Raw genomic sequence first — 26,140 nt, 5'->3', positions numbered from 1 at the left:
TGGTCATAACGAGGGAAGATAACTCAGTCATTCATGGAGCTATATCAGTGATTGATCCATGTCTATGTGATGTAAAGGGGAACCAATCCGGTGATCATCTTGCTGTCCACACAACACTGAATTGTAATAAGCCAGCTCGTGCAAGGAGAGAAGTGAGCTTCCGGAAATTCCGCGAAATTTCAATACCAGATTTCAACAATGACATTCAGTCTTGTTCCGCCCTTCAATCTACTGAAGGCGAGGTTGATGATCTTGTTGAAGCATACACATCTGGTATAGAAGCCCTTATAGAGAAACACGCACCTCTGCAAACTAAGGTGTTAACTATGAGACCAAATGCCCCGTGGTATAATGAAAATCTACGCGTAGAAAAACAGAACCGTAGAAAAGCAGAGAGACAGTGGCGACGGACCAAATTAACCGTTCACCAACAGATGTATAGAGAGCAATGTCGGCTAGTTGGTTCACTACTCTTTCAGTCAAAGAAGGCTTATTATTCGGAAAGAATCAAAGAATGCGGCAAGGATAATAGACAGCTTTTAGACTCACCAAAAACCTAATGGGACAGAAAGGTGAAATTATCCTACCAAGCTGTAATTTTGAAAAAGACTTAGCAAGCAAGTTCAGTGATTACTTTCGGAATAAAATCAGCTCAATCAGGAAAAATATTACCGAAGTGAACACCTCTGCTGACATTGACATCTCTGTCATGACTGCTGACATTGCAACTGATGGGGAACCATTGGCAAAACTCTCACCAACAACCCAGGACGAGTTGCGCAACATTATCATGACCTCGCAATCAAAGTCCTGTGAGCTTGATCACTGTCTACATACCTATTAAAGCAATGTATTGAGGCACTGCTTCCTTTGATTACCCCAATCATGAACAAATCATTGGCTGAGTCAAAGGTTCCATTATGTTTCAAGAAGGCACATGTCAGACCATTGTTAAAGAAACCTGGAATGGACAAGGAGGAGTTGAAAAACTACCGCCCAGTTTCAAATCTGCCTTTTCTGTCTAAGATCTTTGAGAAGGTTGTGTCCCGGCGTTTAGAGGTTCATCTCCATTCAAACAGTCTCCATGACAACATGCAATCGGCCTACCGCATGGGACACTCTACTGAGACGGCCCTCCTCCGTCTACATAATGATATAGCTTCTGCCTTGGATAACAAGTGCAGAGCTGTGCTTGTCATGCTGGACTTGTCTGCTGCATTTGACGTCATCGAGCATGGCATACTTTATAAACGTCTGGAATGCTCTTATGGAGTGACTGATACATCACTATGCTGGATACAGTCTTACCTGAAAGAACGACGACAGTGTGTTGCCATCGGAGCTTCCACCTCACATGACAAAGTTGTGGTTTTCGGGGTTCCTCAAGGGTCGGTGTTAGGGCCACGAAAATATTGTATGTACTCCAAACCGATTGGAGAGATTTGTCGTCGCCATAGTCTTCGCTATCATTGCTATGCCGATGACACACAAATTTACATGGTCATCAAACCACAGGACAGTTGGAATACCGTCTCTGAAAGTCTGGAAGCTTGTCTGACAGATATCAGTATCTGGATGAACCCCAACATGCTTAAGCTTAATCAGGAAAAGACGGAACTAATCGTCTTTTTCACAAAGTGTCAGCAAGCAATGGCTCTCCAGCTCAAGGTCGGTGCCAGAACTATTGAGACTGTTCAAGCTGTTAAAAACCTGGGGGTATACTTTGATAGTTCACTGAACATGGAGAAACAAGTGAACGCTATTGCCAAATCCTGTTACTACCAGATCAGGAACATCGGCTGTATTCGGCAGTTTTTAACTCCAGATGCATGCAAGATTTTGGTGCATTCACTTGTTACCTCTCGGTTGGATTATCTGACAAACTAACTAGTCGTCTGCAGAGGGTCCAGAACACTGCAGCACGGCAAGTTATTCGTACTCGAAAGAGAGAGCACATCATACCTGTGCTCTATTCGTTGCACTGGTTACCTGTATGATACAGGTCGCAGTACAAAATTCTGATGTACACATACAAGGCACTGAATGGAACAGCTCCTCAGTACATGTACATAGATGAGCTTGTTACCCTGTATCAGCCGTCACGGTCACTGCGGTCGGAGTCAGAATCTTTGTTGTGTGTCCCAAAATCTCGTACTGTGGCCTACGGAAACAGATGCTTTGGAAGGGTTTGGGCTACGTTGTGGAATAACTTACCATCTGCAATTAGAAAGTCCAATACCCTGGCAAAGTTTAAGAGGGACATCAAAACTCACCTCTTCACGTCTGCATTTTAGAATCTTTGCAAAGACGTTATGAAAATACCACTCTTTTATTTGTTCAATTATGTGCACATTGCTTGCTTAAATGTATAAAAGTGATTGTAAGCCTTTGTTTTTTTTGTTTTCACAATTATAACCATTACTATTATCCATATGTTGTAAAGCGCTTTAGAGTTATTTTACAAATTATATTGGGCGCTATATAAATGTTGTATATTATTATTATTATTATTATTTTAACATGAAGACCCCTGGAGAACACGAAGAAAATAACAAGAAGTGTTCTGGAACGGAACACTCTCTTCATAAGAGAACGAAGGCGACCTTCAGTTCGGTATGACCAATAGCTTAGACTGATTTGGATTTTGATGCTTTTGGCCCCTGGCATCAAAGATGATCCCTAGAATGACGAAACAGCTGTATAGTGCAGTGTAATCAATGTTTGGCACACTCTATCTACATTGTGTTACCAAACTTTATCGGTTCAATCAAGGTTCTTATGTTCATTTTTATCATTTATATTTTTAGATACCCTTATTAAAACGCCGCATAGGTACATGTAGGGCCAACTTTGCGCCTAATGATTGTATATTCAAAATGCCGGCAATATTTACCTTTGAAATGAAAAACAAGTGTTATTCCTCAACCAGTTGATAGTGCTAATAGAAAGAAAAAAATAATCTTTCTATGTAGTCTGAACATTTATGTAACCAAGGCTTAAAACCGCTTTGCTGTACGCTGATATAAAATTTATAGAAACGTTTACCACATCAAAAGAAACTCATTTAGGAAGAATGATGCTGTCTTCAGTATGCGAGACAAGAAGCCAAAATCATCATTTATAAAACTCAGATTTACAAACAGTTTGAAAATAATGACTCAGACGTTGCGTGACACTGTCTGCATCGCAATCAATAAATCCCCACTTTATTACATGTTGGTAAAATATTGAAAGTATTCTGAAATCTGCAACATAAAAGCATTACAAATAATTTCGCTATAATTATTTATCTTAGGTAGCTCATATAAAGTTATTTGTACGAAAATAAAAACAATGGAGATAACCAACCATTTCTTCACTTAAGTCATCAACCCGTCGTTCTATGTCATTCATACGTTTATATGTTTAATAACATGGAAAGTCTTATTTGTAGATGTAATTTGATATAATTCTCCATCGGATGGCATTTCTAAAAGTCTTGGTATGATTTTGATTATTATTGATACATGTACTAACAACTACACAAACGTGTGCTTCTGAATTGGATGATGGTCAAATATTTAAACAAAAGAGTAGTTTTATTTCCCTATAACGTTGATAAGTAGTCCAAGATTTTGAGGAGAGTGAATTGACATCGCCTTGTCCTATTACGATGATAAGTGGTTCTAGATATTGATGAGAGTGTCGTTCTAGTAACTCATCCTATTACATTTTACGTTGATAAGTTGTTATAAATATTGATGAGAGCGTCGTTCACGAAACTCATCCAATTACGTTAATAAGTTGTTATAAATATTGACGAGAGTGTCGTTCAAGTAACTCATCCTATTACGTTGATAAGTTGTCCTAAATATTGATGAGAGTGTCGTTCACGAAACTCATCCAATTACGTTGATAAGTTGTTATAAATATTGACGAGAGTGTCGTTCTAGTAACTCATCCAATTACGTTGATAAGTTGTCCTAAATATTGATGAGAGTGTCGTTCAAGAAACTCATCCTATTACGTTGATAAGTTGTTATAAATATTGATGAGAGTGTCGTTCACGAAACTCATCCTATTACAATGTACGTTGATAAGTTGTTATAAATATTGATGAGAGTGTCATTCAAGAAACTTATCCTATAACGTTGATAAGTTGTCCTAAATATTGATCTATTACTTTGATGAGTGGCCAAAAGCATTTAAGAGAGTGCCGTTATATTGCCTTGCCCTAATATTCTAATGAGCTGCCCTAAATATTATGATAATTTAGATCCAGTATTGAATATGTGAAAATCTTACTTTATGTGGTATAGATGGAGATATTTGTGTGTATTGTGTAGAACTGCTGATATACAATGTAGATATTTGTACATACATACATGTACAAAAATACGTTTTAAAAACCTTACCCCAAATTGGCGTACCTAAATCTTAGAAATGAATGTTCTAATTGTTTTAAAGTGTCGTCTACGATAATATTTTTTATGATGTTTTTTATCAAAAGTTGAAATAATAAAACAAAAGGTTTAATCATTTATTTGTAAAATTGCCTATTGAGACATATTGATGAAAGTACAGGTATTATAACAAATTCTCCTCACAGCCTTTTCCCACCTAACCGACGTTTAAACCCCGACCTTTATGACTGTGTCGACTGTGACGTAACTAACAGCTTGACACGGAAAACTAGTCCATTAATTTGCAACAGAAGATGCTTAATTATGCGGGTTGAACCGGAGGGACCTAAAAGTGCGGAAATTGATGCATTCTCGAAGCGCATTTAAGTTGTTTGTAAAAGCCGGAAATAATTACATGAGGTAAAAATGTAACCGATAAAGAACAAAACCGGGGGAATGACATTCAGGTTTTGTAAACATGTTGCGTAATTTGCGTAATTTTCTGCTTTTGATTAAGATTTTGTTGAAGTGATTTGAATAGTGAATGTCTGTATCATACTGATTATTACCGAAAGGACGTTTACTTAGATTTGTTTCGGTTCAAATGGTATGCTTTCTTAATTTTTAGATTTTAATGTTAATACAAACTAAGGTGTAACTACCCAAATATGGCAAGCCACGCTAAATGACCTCTAAGTGTGACTTATGTTTAATCAGAGGAATTCAGCATCGTCGGCAAACTATTTGCAAGGTCTTAAATATCATTATAATGAAGTAGGAGTTTGTTGAAATCAATTTTTTGAAAAAAGCGTGTTCAGAAACGTGACCCAGTCAAATATATTTTCTTTATATGATCATAAGGTATACACGTGCACTGAATAGTTATTTAACATGGAGGCGTTAAGACGTCTAGAATGTCAATATCTATCACACTTGTTTCTTACAAAACAAGTACTAGTGAGGATGATGGCTGTTAAATCATTAAATATGAATATGATATAAAAGAAGTCGTTTAACTTTTATAAAATCCCCTGTGAAACATTTTTGCAATAGCCATGTTTCAATCTATCACGATTTCAACGATATATGTCGAATGCTCAAAGACATATATATATCACATGTTTTCGAGATATGCAGTTTGATAAAGACTTTTTCTCAATAATTATGGTCACCTTTATGTATTTTCGCTGGTAAATATTATATTTCTTTGTTAAATATAAATATTGACGTTTTTGACTGTACCCGGTGGTTTCGTTACCGTTACCTCGGTTCCCACTTTTACAACGCGCCATTTCTTAGTTTTAACATAGATTTAATTGCGGTTGTCATTGATGAAGACCCTTATCCATCCGGAACACCTGTTCTTATTCTCCGCGGACACTTTGGAAGGTTTCCATGGAAATGTTTACCTTTGTTCACATTTTGTCTCTGATGCATCGATCGTGAATTTGAATCCACGCCTCTGTGTTATCTTACTGCTCTTAACCAAAGAAGAAGTTGACCTACTTGTGCGTCGGTGTTTGATACATGTTTCGGCGTAGTTTTTATAATGAGAATTTAATGAAATAAATACCTTTAGGAAAAACTCGATAAGGATAGGAAACAAATCCTGAATGATGTTCCCGAGCTTACGAGATTCATTAAGATAAAGACCTGTTTACCCCGATGTATAGATCTTTGTTAGCCAGACCACAACATTTTAAACAAAAAAAAAGATCGCTGGCGAAGCCCTGGATTTTTTTTTTATATAAGCACAATTCGTTGTATTATACATGGATAACAATCATTATCTTAGACCATTCTTTTCGAAAAAAAATAAGCAAGGTGCATACAAAAGAGAACTCACAACAGATACACCGACAAACAAAATGGTAATACATTCTAACAAAGTCAAATTCATACACAATGAAACTGCTACAAAATAGAATACCTACACCAACAGAATTAATTTACAAACAAATTTAATACTCATACAAACCAAATGTAATATCATACAGAGCAGAATAAGAAAATAGAACACATACACCAACTAAATTCAGTTGTATACTAAACAAATAGAACACACACGCACACACACACACACACACCAAAACATGATAAAACATTCACTCCAACTAAATAAATTATACGCAACATACAGAAGTGAATATTCATAGCAACTAAATAATAGTACAACCCTTACAAATAGAATTTCCACATTAACAAAATAAAATGTCTACACTAGCCACCATAACAAATGAAGAATATAAAAACAATACAATTTTATCTCTAAAAACGACAAAAGAATACACAGAAACACAACAATGTTTTTGTAATGTATATCTGAGTTACTATGGGTTATTCCGTTCAGACATTATATACATAGAACAAATAAGATTTAACGACCGGCTAGAAAAACAAGCTGCTTTCACCCTTCACTGGGCTCCTCCGGTTTTTGTTCTATACTTCCCTACTCCATATGGTCATTGGATCCTTTTTACTATATACAGTTAAATAAGGAATGAAAGAAAAGATTTTTGTCGTTTTTTTCTTTCCATGGACTTGATCCCATTCCTACTGAATGCCTGCTCCCTCTGATTAGCTAAGCAATCTACAAAACACACTTACCATCTACGTCACTAAAAATACCATGCTCATCTAAGATTACGAAATTGCCTCGATCTTGGACAGAAGTGCCGCTGGATCTATCTGCTACATTCGAGGTCACTAATAATGATATATTGTCCAAACGTTCAGATTATGTTTATTATATATCTGCTGACGAATTCACTTTCCTTGGTCCAATTATATTTGACAGATAGAAGTCATCAAGTGTTATATGCATTAGGCAATCCTTCTCTGATGACAAAACTGTCGACTTAGTTGTTCCTTTAAGTATACAGCTGGGATCCAAAAAGTAATGTCTATAATATAAACTAATTGATGTTGTATGTCACTGAGGCAACTTTCCCTGGCATCAGACTTCAGTACAGTAAGAATAAATTCCAGATACATGAGGGATGCATGATAGTGTTTGAATAAGTTCCAGTATATGGAAGCAGAACGGGCGAAAACAATTACTCCCTGTGTTTACTTCAAATCCTACACCAGCTACCAGAATAATACCGTCTCCAGTACAAACTTATTGTGTACATATATAAGGCACTTCGGAAGTTTTTCCAGTGAACTTCAAGGACCTTGTGTCATCTAACCTTCCTTTTTTCCAATTTTTCATCGTTGCCTGTTGAAAAAGATAGTACACTTTCAGTGCTAAAACTTGTCATCCAATTAGTATAGGAAAGGTTGGAATACTTCCAAGCGTAGTCCTTTTTTCTGAAATTTAATTTCTATGTTAATAACGCATTGTTCTATTATAATTATTGTTGGTAAAAACCAGGGATAAAAACGTTGATTCTTTTATCAAAGGCTATGCTGAAAGGTTGATTTAGCCGCCATGACTGACCATAACTACCATTTAACAGACATTTATATCGTTTTATACCGGCAAAATACCCTGCATGCATGTTAATACGAGCAAACAAAAGTTTCCCTACGTGAGTATCGACCAACATCAAAGAAATGTGTTTTATTTCTATGTACTTGGCGATAAGATATCGTTCCCAATAATATACCATATAGGAAAGGGCAGTCTCCGCTTAACCAAGTATTGATCCAATTAATATACTAATATCCTTTTTAAAATATGCCATGAAAAGTATGATATATGATATGATGTAAAAATATTGACTTGATATGAAATGCTTAAAAGACTAACAATCAACTGATACTGGTCTTATTTTTCCAAAACAAAACAAAAACAAACAAAAATTTACACACATACTTGTAGGAGAAATTGCAGAATGTTTTATATATGCACGTATCACGTGTCACAGTAACGTTGCTCTATGACTTCTTACCTACGAACACTTTTAGTTCCAAAACTATACTTAACAGTAAAGGTCAAATTCCTTTCGAACAGTCCCATAATTGAACAATAACTAGCTGTGGAAATTAGTTCTTACCAATACGTACGGGATGCAACATGTACTGTTAGTTCTCTCTGGTCACAGCTGTGATGGCCGCATGTGAGCTGTCAGGCTGAGTTGTTCAAGCACTAAATGATTTAAATGATAATTGTTATCATAATTGCTTACACGAAAGACAATTAAGCGTCTTGCTGGATTGTACGGGATGTGACAAGCTGTACGAATGAAAGTAAAAACACGAAACGCTGCCGTCATTTTACGACCAAAACTTACCAGTGCTTGTACTAGTACACGTTTTTAGACTCGGGAAGCGATGTCCTAGCAGTAATTATAATATTAGATTTTGAATATTTCGGCTCCTACAAGTATCAAAATTGCCATAAATTCGTGTTGCGATTTAGTTTAAACATATCTTATTATCATTAATTCAACAAAAGGATTGGTCACAAGTTACATGAACATTATAATCGCCCTTTCCTTACAATTTAGTAAAACATATTATGTACATCATAAGATGGCTAAATATCAATATACATTTATAATATTATTATAATTTAATGATTGAAATGAAGAGAGGTAGCGAGAGCCAAACTATCAGCATTTAACAATTGTTGCGATATCACTGACCTACATACAAATGTACACATTTCCTCTTTGCCTGTTTCTGGTCTTCCTCTCTAAAGCCTTGCATTATGTTGATGCTCTAGTGTCCTGTTTATATAAGAATGGCGGGGGAGACATTCTGAATGTTTCACTCAGACGTGTCTTAGTGGCGGTTGTTGACCAACCCCACTTAGGTTAGCTGACATTTTTTTATATTGTGTGGTAGTTGCTCCTACGTTTGTAACATTGCAACTACTCTATGTTTGAGTAATATGATTTTTTATGATTAGAGTCATTAAAGTGCCTCTATTGGAATAACTTCAAATGTCCGCGTTTTGATGGCCATTTTCATTTATTTGGTGGTTCGGGTTGTTTCTTGTTAAGTGTGTAGAAGCATAAAAGCATTTTACATAAAGCTTCATGTTTCGTTCATTTCTGACTGTGTCGGCAATTGTCCGAGTTTGTGTATTAACGTGGATATAATTGGGAAGGGTTTTTCATTTTCAGTCGACATTTGTTCGACAAACGATAAACAGTAATAATTTACGTCACAATTTATGCCTTATATTGTTTTTAAATCATTCAAATCCACCAATCTATCGACATTGCTCGTCATCACATGAAATCAGCGTCGGACAGATTAACAAACATTATTTTAAGTCACCTTCGTGGTAAGTTCAGTGGAACATTCTTGCCGCAAGCTCGACAGGTTTTTAGTAGATATAGGGGTTAAATATACATTTTTGTTTGTCCGCTAGTAAATCTTCAAATACATACAAACTTAAATGCAGGTACCCTCATTCGACAAATGAAACCAGTCCCGCGTCTCGCTTGTTTTCCAAACCATTTGCGGGTGAGGTTTTCTGGAAGATCGTTGGAAAATAATACGTGCATGGTCCATCCAATAATCCATGGTTATTAACCAATGAAAAGGGTCGTCACATTGCAAACGTTGTAGAATAATTATAAATTACACATTTTATTAAATCATCATATACTTCATTGAATCCTATTTAAAGTTAGTCCTGTAATGGATACTGCCATACCATTGTGTACTCACGGCCGGTCAGATTGCGTTGTAGATATATTTCGTCAACATTCAAATTTGCCGACATGAAAATTGATCTTTTCCAACTCATTTTAGGGGCAATCCTCAACATGTAATTTTTCTTAATTAATTTTGAAGCATCTATTTACAAATTATATTTTAATCTAAAAGATGAAGGGTAGCAATATAAGTATTTTCTTGGATTGCACACAATCATTCAAAGTTGTAGATCTCCGGGTACTGAAGTCAGACCGCCGACTCATGATTGTGGATAATGATATTCTACTGCATTTAAAAGTTAACAAAATTTCGTTTCTTTCTTATTTGATAAAGGTGTGGTTCCAGAACCGGCGGGCGAAGTGGCGTAAGAAGGAGAAATTTTCCAGTTGTCAGGGTATACTGGCGGCCTGTAGTCTGCCCTTCCCTCTAACCTGGTCAACCCCGCAGGCCGCAGCTCTTCTCGTACGTAATATAACAGGATGTGTCAGATACCACTGTAACAACGAAAGTCTGTTATAACAACATAATACACAGAAAGAGAGTATGTTGCAACAACATAATAAACAGACAGAAAGTTAGAAAAAACAATATAACGAACAAACAGACAGAAACTTAGAAATAACAACAAGACAGGTAGACAGAAGGTCAGATTAAATAACATGACGGACAGACAGAAACTTAGAAATAACAACAAGACAGACAGACAGAAGGTCAGATTAAATAACATGACGGACAGACAGAAACTTAGAAATAGGCAGACAGAAGGTCAGATTAAAAAACATGACGGACAGACAGAAACTTAGAAATAACAACACAACAGACAGAGAGAATGCCAGATTTAACAACATAACAGACAGACAAAAAGTAAGATTTAACAATATTACAGACAGACAGACAGAAACTTGGAAAAAACAACATAACGGGCAGACAGAAAGTCAGATATAACAACAAAATGGACAGACAGAAAGCCATATATAACAACATACCGGACAGACAGAAACTTAGAAATAACAACATATCACAGACAGACAGGAAGTTAAAAATATCAACATACCGGACAGACAAAATATTTGTAATAACAACAGCTTTCTGTTGTAACGACACATAACAGAAAGGGATTGTAACATTCAATATATCATTACAGACAGACAGAAGGTAACACGGACATAACAGAAAGAGAGGAAGTAACATATAGCATAGCAAACTGACAAAAAGTCAGATATAACAACATTACAGGCAGACAAGAAGGACAGAAATAACAATAGTATAGACTGACAGAAAGTATCACGAATAAAAAAGAAAGACATGAAATAACAAATAACCTAACAAACAGACAAACAGTCAGATATAACAACATAGGAAACAGATATGATGTCATATATAACCACTTTACAGACATACACGAAGTTAGATAAAACAGCACAACGAACAGGCAGGAAGTCAGATATAACAACGATACAAACTCAGATTAACAACAGACCGGGGATACAAACTCAGCTTAACAACAGACCGATACAAACTCATATTAACAACAGACGGATACAAACTCAGATTAACAACACAACAGACGGATACAAACTCAGATTAACAACAGACGGATACAAACTCAGATTAACAACGTAACAGACCGATACAAACTCAGATTAACAACATAACAGACGGATACAAACTCAGATTAACAACGCAACAGACGGATACAAACTCAGATTAACAACAGACGGATACAAACTCAGATTAACAACGTAACAGACCGATACAAACTCAGATTAACAACATAACAGACGGATACAAACTCAGATTAACAACGCAACAGACGGATACAAACTCAGATTAACAACAGACGGATACAAACTCAGATTAACAACGTAACAGACCGATACAAACTCAGATTAACAACATAACAGACGGATACAAACTCAGATTAACAACGCAACAGACGGATACAAACTCAGATTAACAACAGACGGATACAAACTCAGATTTAACAACGCAACAGACGGATACAAACTCAGATTAACAGCAGACGGATACAAACTCAGATTAACAACGTTACAGACCGATACAAACTCAGATTAACAACAGACCGATACAAACTCAGATTAACAACAGACCGATACAAACTCAGATTAACAACGTTACAGACCGATACAAACTCAGATTAACAACAGACCGATACAAACTCAGATTAACAACAGACCGATACAAACTCAGATTAACAACATAACAGACCGATACAAACTCAGATTAACAACAGACCGATACAAACTCAGATTAACAACAGACCGATACAAACTCAGATTAACAACGTAACAGACCGATACAAACTCAGATTAACAACGTAACAGACCGATACAAACTCAGATTAACAACGTAACAGACCGATACAAACTCAGATTAACAACGTAACAGACCGATACAAACTCAGATTAACAACGTAACAGACCGATACAAACTCAGATTAACAACGTAACAGACCGATACAAACTCAGATTAACAACGTAACAGACCGATACAAACTCAGATTAACAACGTAACAGACCGATACAAACTCAGATTAACAACGTAACAGACCGATACAAACTCAGATTAACAACGTAACAGACCGATACAAACTCAGATTAACAACGTAACAGACCGATACAAACTCAGATTAACAACGTAACAGACCGATACAAACTCAGATTAACAACGTAACAGACCGATACAAACTCAGATTAACAACGTAACAGACCGATACAAACTCAGATTAACAACGTAACAGACCGATACAAACTCAGATTAACAACGTAACAGACCGATACAAACTCAGATTAACAACGTAACAGACCGATACAAACTCAGATTAACAACGTAACAGACCGATACAAACTCAGATTAACAACGTAACAGACCGATACAAACTCAGATTAACAACGTAACAGACCGATACAAACTCAGATTAACAACGTAACAGACCGATACAAACTCAGATTAACAACGTAACAGACCGATACAAACTCAGATTAACAACGTAACAGACCGATACAAACTCAGATTAACAACGTAACAGACCGATACAAACTCAGATTAACAACGTAACAGACCGATACAAACTCAGATTAACAACGTAACAGACCGATACAAACTCAGATTAACAACGTAACAGACCGATACAAACTCAGATTAACAACGTAACAGACCGATACAAACTCAGATTAACAACGTAACAGACCGATACAAACTCAGATTAACAACGTAACAGACCGATACAAACTCAGATTAACAACGTAACAGACCGATACAAACTCAGATTAACAACGTAACAGACCGATACAAACTCAGATTAACAACGTAACAGACCGATACAAACTCAGATTAACAACGTAACAGACCGATACAAACTCAGATTAACAACGTAACAGACCGATACAAACTCAGATTAACAACGTAACAGACCGATACAAACTCAGATTAACAACGTAACAGACCGATACAAACTCAGATTAACAACGTAACAGACCGATACAAACTCAGATTAACAACGTAACAGACCGATACAAACTCAGATTAACAACGTAACAGACCGATACAAACTCAGATTAACAACGTAACAGACTGATACAAACTCAGATTAACAACGTAACAGACCGATACAAACTTATATTAACAACGTAACAGACCGATACAAACTCAGATTTAACAACGTAACAGACCGATACAAACTCAGATTAACAACATAACAGACGGATACAAACTCAGATTAACAACGTAACAGACCGATACAAGCTCAAATTAACAACAGACCGATACAAACTCAGATTTAACAACGTAACAGACCGATACAAACTCAGATTAACAACATAACAGACGGATACAAACTCAGATTAACAACGTAACAGACCGATACAAGCTCAAATTAACAACAGACCGATACAAACTCAGATTTAACAACGTAACAGACCGATACAAACTCAGATTAACAACATAACAGACGGATACAAACTCAGATTAACAACGTAACAGACCGATACAAGCTCAAATTAACAACAGACCGATACAAACTCAGATTTAACAACGTAACAGACCGATACAAACTCAGATTAACAACGTAACAGACGGATACAAACTCAGATTAACAACATAAAATTATTTTAACTTCCTTTGAACAGCGAAAGTCTTTTTAGGACGTGCCTCCATTATGTAATGTATGCTTGCATATATATATAAGGCGATATAAAACCAAAAGGTTGTTAGGAAGTAGGGAAAGGTTGTTAGGAAATAGGGAAATGTTTTTAGGAGGTAGGGAAAGGCTGTTAGGAAGTAGGAAAATGCTGTAAGGAAGTAGGGAAAGGTTGTTAGGAAGTAGGGAAAAGTTGTTAGGAAGTAGGGAAAGGTTGTTCGGAAGTAGGGAAAGGTTGTTAGGAAGTAGATAAGGGTTGTTAGGAAGTAGGGAAAGGTTGTTAGGAAGTAGGGAAAGGTTGTTAGGAAGTAGGGAAAAGCTGCTAGGAAGTAGGGAAAGGTTGTTAGGAAGTAGGGAAAGGTTGTTACATGTAGGAAGTAGGGAAAGGCTTTTAGGAAGCAGGGAAAGGTTGTAAAGAAGTAGAGAAAAACTGTTAGGAAGTAAGGAAAGAATGTTAGGAAGTAGGGAAAGGTTGTTAGAAAGTAGGGAAAGGTTGTTAGGAATTAGGGAAATGTTGTTAGGAATTAGGGAAATGTTGTTAGGAAGTAGGGAAAGGTTGTTAGGAAATGGGGAAAGGTTGTTAGGAAGTAGAGAAATGTTGTAAGGAAGCGGGGAAAGGCTGTTGGGAAGTAAGGAAAGGTTGTTGGGAAGTAGGGAAATGTTGTAAAGAAGCAGGGAAAGGTTGTTAGGAAGTAGGGAAAGGTTGTTGGGAAGTAGGGAAATGTTGTTCGGAAGTAAGTAAAGGTTGTTATGAAGTAGGAAAAGGTTGTTAGGAAGTAGGGAAAGGTTGTTAGGAAGAAGGGAAAGGTTGTTACATTGAGGAAGTAAGGAAAGAATGTTAGGAATTAGGGAAAGGTTGTTAGAAAGTAGGGAAAGGTTGTTAGGAATTAGGGAAAGGTTGTTAGGAAATAGGGAGAGGTTTTTGTCCGAAAGTAGAGGATATCAAAGGCAATCCTAAGTACAGCTGTGGGTTCATTCTTCTCAATCACCGACTTGTAGGTTAGCATTGTGTAAATGTCAGACAATAAATGTTAATAATTGTACCAAATGGAGGAAACAGGTCATAAAAGTAGTCATAGCAATTTTGATTGATAAGCTATTAAATCGATGGAAAAAATATACATATGTTCGCTTTTTGGTTTGGTATATTTTCTTTGATGAACGTATTCTTTTGAGAAACAATTTATTATTGTGATTCTAAACACATTCTAAACTTTGTCAATATGACTGCTGCAAATGACACCTGGCCATGACGTAAGAATAATTTCGCCCACGTTAAATTTCTAGCAATAATTGAGTAATGCAACCGTGACATTTAAATGTTTCTAGATTTTAAAGCTTTCTTTTCATTTTTACACAATGGTCAGGTAAATGGTTACTTCAGCCTTGACCGATACATTCTGCTAAATGGGGCTGTCTTGTGATCCTAGGCAAACAGCCAAATGTGGTAAACAGTGATTTGAGTGTGAATCAGTCACGTTGTCATTTATTCCTTGATACGTTGTCTGTATTGTGTTACTACACTTTGGTACACTGTAGTTCGCTTTTGATACTAAATCTTGAAGATGCGAACTGTCATCATTACCATTAAGGTTTGTTTTAGTTGACAAATTGACAGCACATCCAGACAAATTTAATACAGTTATCGATCTGCCCCGAGAATTGGAGTTAAACGTCTTCTTAATGCAGAGAAATAGGTGTCTGCACGATTCCTTTAGGCATGTACATCGAAAGTTTAAATCGTGTTGCATACGTCCTTCCTCCAATTCGATGTTCTGGAAAATTGAAAAAGAATCTCTAAAGAGTATTCTAATGTAGCCGACTTTAGGGTTTATCAAGTTTTGTTCGTTTAATACAATTTCAGCAGCGTAAATGTATTGTTCATATCATCCTCAGGTGATGATGTCATGCCATTTAGCGGGTATCGATAGAAAACACATTACCTATAAAAATAGGAGAACATGATAGAACTATTAAATGTGGTACACTAAATAGTTGTCTTAGGAAAACTCTTCAGTATAGTGCATGGTTGTCATTTGCTGTGTTTGGCAAAGAAATGGCAAAATAAAAATGACTATAACGGTCTTTACTGTTTGCATGTGTGTCATATCAGGTTATGGATCTGTGTCCCATTGCACTGGTTTTTTTTTCTATATACTGTAGCCTACCCTTTATTTCCGTTTGGATATAACTGTAGGAAAGCTCTACTCGGCCATACACTTCCGTTGACCAGGAAGCTCATTTGGTTGGATAGTAAAATAATCTAAAGTCCGGGTTCGAATCCCGGTTTAGCCCCACTGAATTATTCACACTCAGAAAACTGAAATTTTATTACATTTTGTTCTTTTCATCGTGATTCTTTCTCGTAAAAGTCCCACATTGTATGGTTTTCTTTTCAAAAATTGTCTATTAAACCATGCTCCGGAATAAAAGAGTTTCCAATGGTACATCATGCATGTGTACACATTGTCAAATATCCTCGTAGGTCGTATTGACATTGCTTCAATATAATTCCTGGTTCAGATGTCTATTTTTTGTACATAGCTTTTTCATAAGATATTCCGAAACCGATGTACATCATGTATACTTATATCTAAGTACGTGTAAGATACATGTAGCCTGTCGGGACTGCTGAACAGTGTCAAACTTAACCATGTAAGTCAAATGACAAGGGATTTTATTTATTAATATTTATAAATTCCAAGTACAGACGAGCGTGTTAGCTATAATTACGCTCACATGATCTTATTACATATATGCGTAATGCTTAATGCACCTCTGCAGGTGCTTGAAGAAGATGGGAGGACCTAAAAATCGAGAAATTGATTTTATCTGTCATTGTTCTGTTGTGAACAATGCTAAACCCTTTGTCTATTCATCGCGAGTCTTCAAAGGCGACACTGATAGTGTTTCCATGGAAACAGTTTTTGTCACACGTATTAAACAAAGACACTTTACTGTACATCTCTCCTGTTTATGTAGATAGAACCATGTTCACGATCGTTCAAGATAACAGAGTTGTCTGGATTGTAGGGAGATTTATCTCCGGTTGGTCGCGTCCGTCCCAACGGCCGGCGTCATGCGCGGCATGATTGAACGACGTACCTTGTGTTGAATTTGTCACACGATAGTCCCGGCACCCAACTCCCCACACATATTTATCTTCATTCACTGGTTCCAAGCGGGAGTGTACTTAACGAGAAAAACAGATGCAAATAGGGTCAAACGTCTTTGTTTGTATATATGTTTGTCTATATATATGAATATATTCATTAAATTGGCAGGGGGGAGGAGACGTTGCAATGCTAAGGGTGTGTACGTTAGAATACCAAAAGTAGATATGTACTCAAAAGAGCGATACTTAAATAAATTATTTGGGACAGACTAGTTCGAGCGTCTATACAGGTAACGCGTATTGCTGTTTCCGATTGCTTTATTCGGAGGGCTCAGTGCCAATTTGAGTTTCTTTGCGAAAAAAACAACAACCTGTATACGCAATAATTGGAAGCAATCAATGAACTTTGTGAAGATATATACATATATAACTATAAATACGCCATTCAGCTAGTTTAATAACGCGCAGTGCAGGTACCGATATGACCAATCCTGTCTGTACTAGGTTTTAGCGGTACACCCAAACCAGTACCTCTCACTCGAAAATGTACTTTAGTCTTTCAAAACACGGGCTAGTATCTATGTAGGCTTCCGGAAACATTAAACGAGGTAAAAAAAACTCATCTCTGAAATCAAATGTAACATACAATCAAGCCATGTGTTGATCATGTCAGTACAGTTCTTATTTGTTGGTATTTGTTTTCTTTGAAAGAAAATTACAAAATAATGGCTTAATGCAAGAACACTTTTTACTTTTGACACAGTCTAGAATGTTGTATAATAAATTCAGATAATATTAACATAATCTTGAATTAGCAAAATTATCTTGTGATAGAAGATGCAGAAAAAAAACGTTTTTCGTGTAAGTTACTCGAAATTTCGACGTTCTAACTCGAAATTTCGACGTACTAACTCGAAATTTCGATAAAATAACTCCAAATTTCGATAAAATAACAAATTTCGACATAATTTCTCAAAATCGCAAGACAACATTCCGAAATTTTGAGTCACTGATACGAAAAAACGATTTTTTTACATGGCCCTAATGTACTCCCGGAGATAAACATTTTTAAGGCGTAGCTAGACAATACAGCTGAGATATGAATATTTTCTTATGTCGACGCTTTGATAAAAGTAATTCAGAAATATCACGAAGCCAACATTTTGTGTTCGGACGATGTCCTGATGATACTACAGGTATGTAACGTAAAGTATGCCTTTCATGGTGAACTTATTGAAATATGAACAATAGGCTAATATATATAATACATCGTAGATCAGTCACAGTACGGACCTGTTATATCAACTGTTAGTAGATTAGATAAATTTGATTGCTAAAGTTGAGCACAATTAGTTCATTATACATTCTCCTTCTCACTTTACCTAAACATTTTACTATTGAATTGTCTTATATTGCACATTTCTAAATATTGTAATGTGTATTCCTACAGGCAGATCTTTATTACTGAAAATCGTTAAGAAATGCAAATGACCACATTCAGATTCAAAGCATTGGGGATCAAAAGCAGAGAATGCCTTTGAAATTATAACGAAGAAAAGGCAATGATGTGCAGTACTGCAAGGATTATCACAACTACTGTCAGAATCTGCAGTCTGAAAAGCTCACCATTTATAAGATTCATGTAAAAGATTGTAATTCCTTTAACCGAAGCTTTTAAAAGTATTTTATTTTTTATCGTATGGTGAAAAACTGTTTACATATAATGGAAGATCGATACTGAAACGTAAACCCTCTGTTTAACCTATTTAAGAAATTGAACACTCCTCAATAATTTGAAATAATATGAAAAATATTATACTTTCATATAACAAAAAACTCTCCAAAGAAAACGTGTTGATTTCTATGACCTATGTCACTTTAAAACCCATTCAAAATATGTCAACAGCCCCAATTGCTTAAAATACGTAATTTTGTTTCAAATGCCAACAAGTTATTCAGCTTGCAACTGTTCTGAAACTTCGCGAAAACTAGAGTAATTGTGACAGTCAAGTTAAATCCACAATGCCATTCTGTACGATGTCGATTCCGCGTTAACGACCTAAATGTTGCAGAGTCGTAGATTAGTATTTGTGAATGCAGTGCCTTGCACGTGTAAGTTTGACTGCAGCACACCATACTGACAAGTTTAGTTTTGTATTGGAACAAACACGACCTCTGTCGGCAATGAAGAAGTAATCATAAAAGTTATAAAATTATATGTTTCGCCTCACTTAGAAATAATAATTGAGCACTTTGTATTTATTTTTTCCATTGAAGTGATTTTATTTTGGAAAACAAAATGATCTGACAACAGGCAAAACATTTTCTTCTCATCAGCGCTGAAGTGTTTGAAGAAAATCCTACCACCTTCATTTACATACAATCAAAACCAACCAACATTCGTGGTTCCCGTAGTACGGAACACCATTGCTACATTTTTTGTAAATATGGGTGTGTATCTGTCGCTATCATCTCAGTATTCACAATGAAACTGGCTGCACAGAGGTCAAGTTATACCACATTTTAACCGAAAATAATCATAGCTTGCAGTGATGTACACTGGATAGGCAGTCAAGTCCTCATCTCAAGCCGAGCTGTACAACGCGATCCGTCTCCTTAACGGTCACCGCAATACGTATAAGGAACTTTAATGCGAACCAGTAATGAAGAAAAATAATCAGCGTTAACCGATTTCCTCTTACTGATCTTACATTATTTCTTCCAAGATCTCAAAAAGAGAACGTTTTTATCAAACACATTACTACAGTATTATGGCGCTCGGTATTTAGTCATTTATCAAACAGACTTTGAACAATGTTGATGTTGATGTTGTTTTTGTTGTTATTGTTGTGGTTTCTGTAACCAAAGTACAAACGCGGGTCAAATTTATCTGTTTATTTCTTTTATTGAAAATGACGTCGCCTGAATGTTTTTCTCGACTATTTGTTCCTGCTCTGCGGATGTTTAACCCATTTCTTCAAAAACATGGAACTGCCACTGAGAAGGCATTTTAAGTACCGTAAATAGCTATCCAAAAACAGTCTGCAGTCTTTTTACAAGCAAAATATAACTGAAATTGAAATTAGAATGTGCGTATCAAGTAGGTCCACGCTGTTTGACTTGTCTGTCTGTGCCACATATAGTGATCACGAACTTGTCTGTCTGTGCCATATATAGTGATCGCAGACTTGTCTGTCTGTGCCATATAGTGATCGCGGACTTATCTGTCTCTCTGTGCCATATATAGTGATCGCGAACTTGTCTGTCTGTGCCACATACAGTGATCGCAAACTTGTCTGTCTGTGCCACATATAGTGATCTTGGACTTGTCTGTCTGTGCCACATATAGTGATCGTGGACTTGTCTGTCTGTGCCACATATAGTGATCGTCGACTTGTCTGTCTGTGCCACATATAGTGATCGTGGACCTGTCTGTCCGTGCCACATTAGTGATCGTGGACTTGTCTGTCTGTGCCACATATAGGGATCGTGGACTTGTCTGTCTGTGCCAAATATAGTGATCGCTAACTTGTCTGTCTGTGCCACATATAGTGATCGTGGACTTGTCTGTCTGTGCCAAATATAATGATCGCAAACTTGTCTGTCTGTGCCACATATAGTGATCGCGGACTTGTCTGTCTGTGCCACATATTGTGATCGCGAACTTGTCTGTCTGTGCCAAATAAAATGATCGCAGACTTGTCTGTCTGTGCCATATAGTGATCGCAGACTTGTCTGTCTGTGCCACATATAGTGATCGCGGACTTGTCTGTCTGTGCCACATATAGTGATCGTGGACCTGTCTGTCCGTGCCACATTAGTGATCGTGGACTTGTCTGTCTGTGCCACATATAGTGATCGTGGACTTGTCTGTCTGTGCCACATATAGAGATCGCGGACTTGTCTGTCTGTGCCATGTAGTGATCGCGGACTTGTCTGTCTGTTCCACATATAGTGATCGCTAACTTGCCTGTCTGTGCCACATATAGTGATCGTGGACTTGTCTGTCTGTGCCTTATATAGTGATCGTGGACCTGTCTGTCTGTGCCACATTAGTGATCGTGGACTTGTCTGTCTGTGCCACATATAGTGATCGCGGACTTGTCTGTCTGTGCCACATATAGTGATCGCAAATTTGTCTGTCTGTGCCACATATAGTTATCGTGGACTTGTCTGTCTGTGCCTTATATAGTGATCGTGGACTTGTCTGTCTGTGCCACATATAGTGATCGCGAACTTGTCTGTCTGTGCCACATATAGTGATCGCGGACTTGTCTGTCTGTGCCATGTAGTGATCGCGGACTTGTCTGTCTGTGCCATATAAAGTGATCTAGGACTTGTCTGTCTGTGCCATATTGCGATCGGGGACTTGTCTGTATGTGCCACATATAGTGATCGCAGACTTGTCTGTCTGTGCCATATAACGATCGCGAACTTGTCTGTCTGTCTGTTCCAGATATAGTGATCGCGGACTTGTCTGTCTGTCTGTGCCATATATAGTGATCGCGAACTTGTCTGTCTGTGCCACATATAGTGATCGCAAACTTGTCTGTCTGTGTCACATATAGTTATCGCGGACTTGTCTGTTTGTGCCATATAGTGATCGCGGACATGTCTGTCTGTGTCAACTATAGTGATCGCGAACTTGTCTGTCTGTGCCACATATAGTGATCGCGGACTTGTCTGTATGTGCCACATATTGTGATCGCGGACTTGTCTGTCTGTGCCATAAAGTGTTCGCGGACTTGTCTGTCTGTGCCATATATAGTGATCGCGAACTTGTCTGTCTGTGCCACATATAGTGATCGCGGACTTGTCTGTCTGTCTGTGCCACATATAGGGATCGCAATCTTGTCTGTCTGTGCCGCATATAGTGATCGCGAACTTGTCTGTCTGTGCCACATATAGTGATCGCGGACTTGTCTGTCTGTGCCATATATAGTGATCTAGGACCTGTTTGTCTGTGCCATATATAGTGATCTAGGACTTGTCTGTCTGTGCCATATTGCGATCGCGGACTTGTCTGTCTGTCTGTTCCATATATAGTGATCGCGGACTTGTCTGTCTGTCTGTGCCATATATAGCGATCGCGAACTTGTCTGTCTGTGCCACATATAGTGATTGCGAACTTGTCTGTGTGTGGCACATATTGTGATCGCGGACTTGTCTGTCTGTGCCATAAAGTGTTCGCGGACTTGTCTGTTTGTGCCATATAGTGATCGCGGACTTGTCTGTCTGTGCCACATATAGTGATCGCGGACTTGTCTGTCTGTGTCAAATATAGTGATCGCGAACTTGTCTGTCTGTGCCACATGTAGTTATCGCGAACTTGTCTGTCTGTGCCACATATAGTGATCGCGGACTTGTCTGTCTGTGTCATATATAGTGATTGCGGACTTGTCTGTCTGTGCCACATATAGTGATCGCGGACTTGTCTGTCTGTGCCACATATAGTGATCGTGGACTTGTCTGTCTGTGCCACATATAGTGATCGTAGACTTGTCTGTCTGTGCCACATATAGTGATCGCGGACTTGTCTGTCTGTGCCTCATATAGTGATCGCGGACTTGTCTGTCCGTGCCATATATAGTGATCACGGACTTGTCCGTCTGTGCCATATAGTGATCGCGGACTTGTCAGTCTGTGCCATATAGTGATCGCGGACTTGTCTGTCTGTGCCTTATATAGTGATCGCGGACTTGTCTGTCTGTGCCTTATATAGTGATCGCTGACTTGTCTGTCTATGCCACATATAGTGATCGCGGACTTGTCTGTCTGTGCCTTATATAGTGATCGCGGACTTGTCTGTCCGTGCCATATATATAGTGATCGTGGACTTGTCTGTCTGTGCCATATAGTAATCGCGGACTTGTCTGTATGTCGCACGGATCTTCATACGCAGAGTTCGCGGAAAAAACACATCCATCTTGACGGCGCAATCAGGTTTCCCAGACACTAGTTTCTACATACAGTAACACGTGTTTAGACGTGTAACAATGAGACCAGCTACGAAACCATCAGAAACACATCGACACTTACTAAATCTGTTTTTTTTTATGAAGTTAGTAACAAATCGTTAATTATTTATTACATGCTAGCAATGTTTATTTTGATCTTGTCCATTAAACAACAATACATTGTATATCACAAATACCACAAATTAATGTGTTACTTAGCGTGATTAAGTGCCAGTGATAAACGTATGACAGGTTTCCAGTGTACTTAAAGTACGTTTTCAATCCCATTTCCATTTTGCTTTCCTGTTTTTCCTGTTTTCGAGTTGTTGAACTTCAACAATTTCTCATTTTCCTGAGATTTTGAGGATATTACCATATGTATCTATTCGTATTTACTTGTACCTAATTGTGTTTCATTAAACTCGTACGTCGTTTGTTAATGCTTAAATTTAAAACCAATTTCAGATTGCAACATTTTGGGAAATTGATTGTGTGAAAACATTTTCATGGAAAAATTCCTTAGTTGTTTGAAATGAGTTTTATGGGGTATTTTAAAGCCCATATGGCGTTTAATACATTTTTGAAAATAAATTCCGAGGTTTGGAAGTGACAGTGTATAGGAGTATAAACAAAACTCTAATACGAAACCTCAAAATCAACAAAAATGGGGTAAAATATTCACAAAGGAAACATTTTCATGAATACTTGCAAATGAATATCATTAAGCATATCATACTCAAGAGCTCAAAGGTCAATGAATTTAACACGTCCACATCATCATCCCTAAGTAGGTTCATATAATAAACCATGTGTAAGTATCCAATTTATCATTGACTGTAGACCAACTGAACTTGTTTGATATACCGCTGAAAAGTGGAATTGTTTATATTCGATCGCGAATGCGTCATTGTGTTATGTTTAAAACCTGGTGCGCGTGCTTGCCGGGTTGATGTATCCCCCAGACAACATAAGCTGTATGGGCACGGGGGTTGTGGACGGCTTCAACTATTTCTGTTCTGTGCAGGCTTTTTTCAAACATACAGAAGACAACATCGTGAATTACTACAAGTCTATGATTCTGGCAAAACCTTTAGAGCCAGCATGAAAGACGCATGTCCATACTTAAACAGAATTGACCACAAAGCGTCATATATCTACTTTAGGGGTCAACTATACGGAATCCATTGAAACATAAAATTATTTATTAAATTTCGATTTACACGCTGTAACAGTTGTCTAAGCTAGGCTATTTAAATCAAGACAAGGTTTAAAAGCATTTAAGTATTTTATGGGAGCGGGTTCCTATTTCTTTAATTTGCACTGCTCGTAAGGAACAGACATAGCGTACAGAACGTTAAATTGTCATTTTAGAACAATCATATCGGTTAACAAGAGTACGGATGTGCACGACCCATTGAATCAATAGAGATGGCTCTACCAGCTTCTGTTCTAATGTATTATCATTATCGTTTTGTCATGTAACACAAAGTCTCTTTTGTCTTCATCAGCACTCACAGAGCAAGTTCCTGGCAAACTTCTTCAGAGAAAGTCCGGCGCCTGACATGACAGCTAAGATCACCACCAGCGAGTTGGTTGTACCACGATCCTTTGTAACCCATGGCAATAACGGATATACTTACCAATCCCAGACAGTCTCCAAGTCCTAAGTGCCCAGGGAAAATACAGGATTGCACTAGTTCATGATCTAGTTTTGTTCACAGGTCAAATATAATCCCTAATTAACACATTCAAACGTCTCTGAGATTACGTGTCCACGTAACATGGAAGTTGAAATCATCATTTGTGTCCACAGATACACCTGTTCTGTGTGATAAATCAACACGTGATTCGACAGGACATTCCAAACATCAACTCTCTCTCTTTCTGTTCCGTGTACGACTTTACAAATAACACCCTCCAAACTAAAGACATAATGAACTGCCCACCAGCTAATCGCATTACGTGTGTTACCTTACGACAACTATTATAGGGATTGGTATGAATATTCAATGTTGTGATGATCTTTGTAAAGATGTGCATACAACGGCGAAATTGAACGCTAATCAGTTAAAGGTACTTTACATCTTATAACTTAAAATCACAACAATCGTACGATTTGGCGGCTCCTCCGCAAGAAGCATACAAACAATATAAGAAAGCGAAATGAAAGAATGCCATGTGATACATTGATCATAGTGGTATTCAGCAGTTTATATCCGTTCTAAAGAAGGACATTTCAAATATTTGTTGTTACGGTTCTTTGACCAGGGGCTTACAGAATAGGCGGGTTGTTCCTACCATGACAACCGGATGAAAAGGACGATATCTTAGCCGTCAACAAGGCCCAAACAGCAGGTGTGCGATGTGTCTAATTACCACACCAATCACGGACAGTAATATCCCCAATCATTGACAGGAACAGTTATGGCTGATCATTGATCAATAAACTGAAAATAAATCACGTGATAATTATTCATGCACTCGATGCCCACTTGGACGCTGACACTTTTTACATTAATTATTAAAATCGGAAACTAGAAATCTTGATCGACTAAACTCCCGGCCATAATCAAACAAATGTATAATCGAATATCACAGCGTGTATTGAATTGTTAAGCTTGTTTGTATTTGGTTTAAACTTTGTTTTATTCAAATTTTGTTTGACAATACATAGAAGTACATGTTTTATAAAACAGAAAAGGAAACAAAAATAAGTGTCGTGACACTTATGTAAATTTGTTACCTGCTTAGTAATCAACTTTTCATCACTAGCTACAAGAATGAAGTAATATGTACAATAGACTAATTACGGGAATAGGGGAGGCGGTAATGGATTGGTATGCAGTGGAAACCAGGAATGAATAACATATAATATACATATGATCATCAAATGGTTATATCATATTGCTCT

At 37.3% G+C, this 26,140-nt stretch overlaps 1 protein-coding gene across 1 annotated transcript in view; it reads left to right on the top strand.

The window, feature by feature from the left end:
• The window catches only part of LOC110441162 (paired mesoderm homeobox protein 1-like), a 43,060-nt gene extending 18,164 nt beyond the window's left edge, over window positions 1–24,896 (top strand). Inside the window, exon 3 of the mRNA XM_021484263.1 lies at window positions 24,738–24,896. Within this exon, the coding sequence (XP_021339938.1) occupies window positions 24,738–24,896 (159 nt within the window). The remainder of the gene's footprint in view (window positions 1–24,737) is intronic.
• Window positions 24,897–26,140: the final 1,244 nt, after the last annotated feature.

The sequence above is a fragment of the Mizuhopecten yessoensis genome, unplaced genomic scaffold (assembly GCF_002113885.1).
Source record: "Mizuhopecten yessoensis strain PY_sf001 unplaced genomic scaffold, ASM211388v2 scaffold1779, whole genome shotgun sequence".
NCBI lineage: Eukaryota > Metazoa > Mollusca > Bivalvia > Pectinida > Pectinidae > Mizuhopecten > Mizuhopecten yessoensis.
The sequence above is the reverse complement of the archived record's forward strand: the minus strand, read 5'-3'. Positions and strand labels throughout refer to the sequence as shown.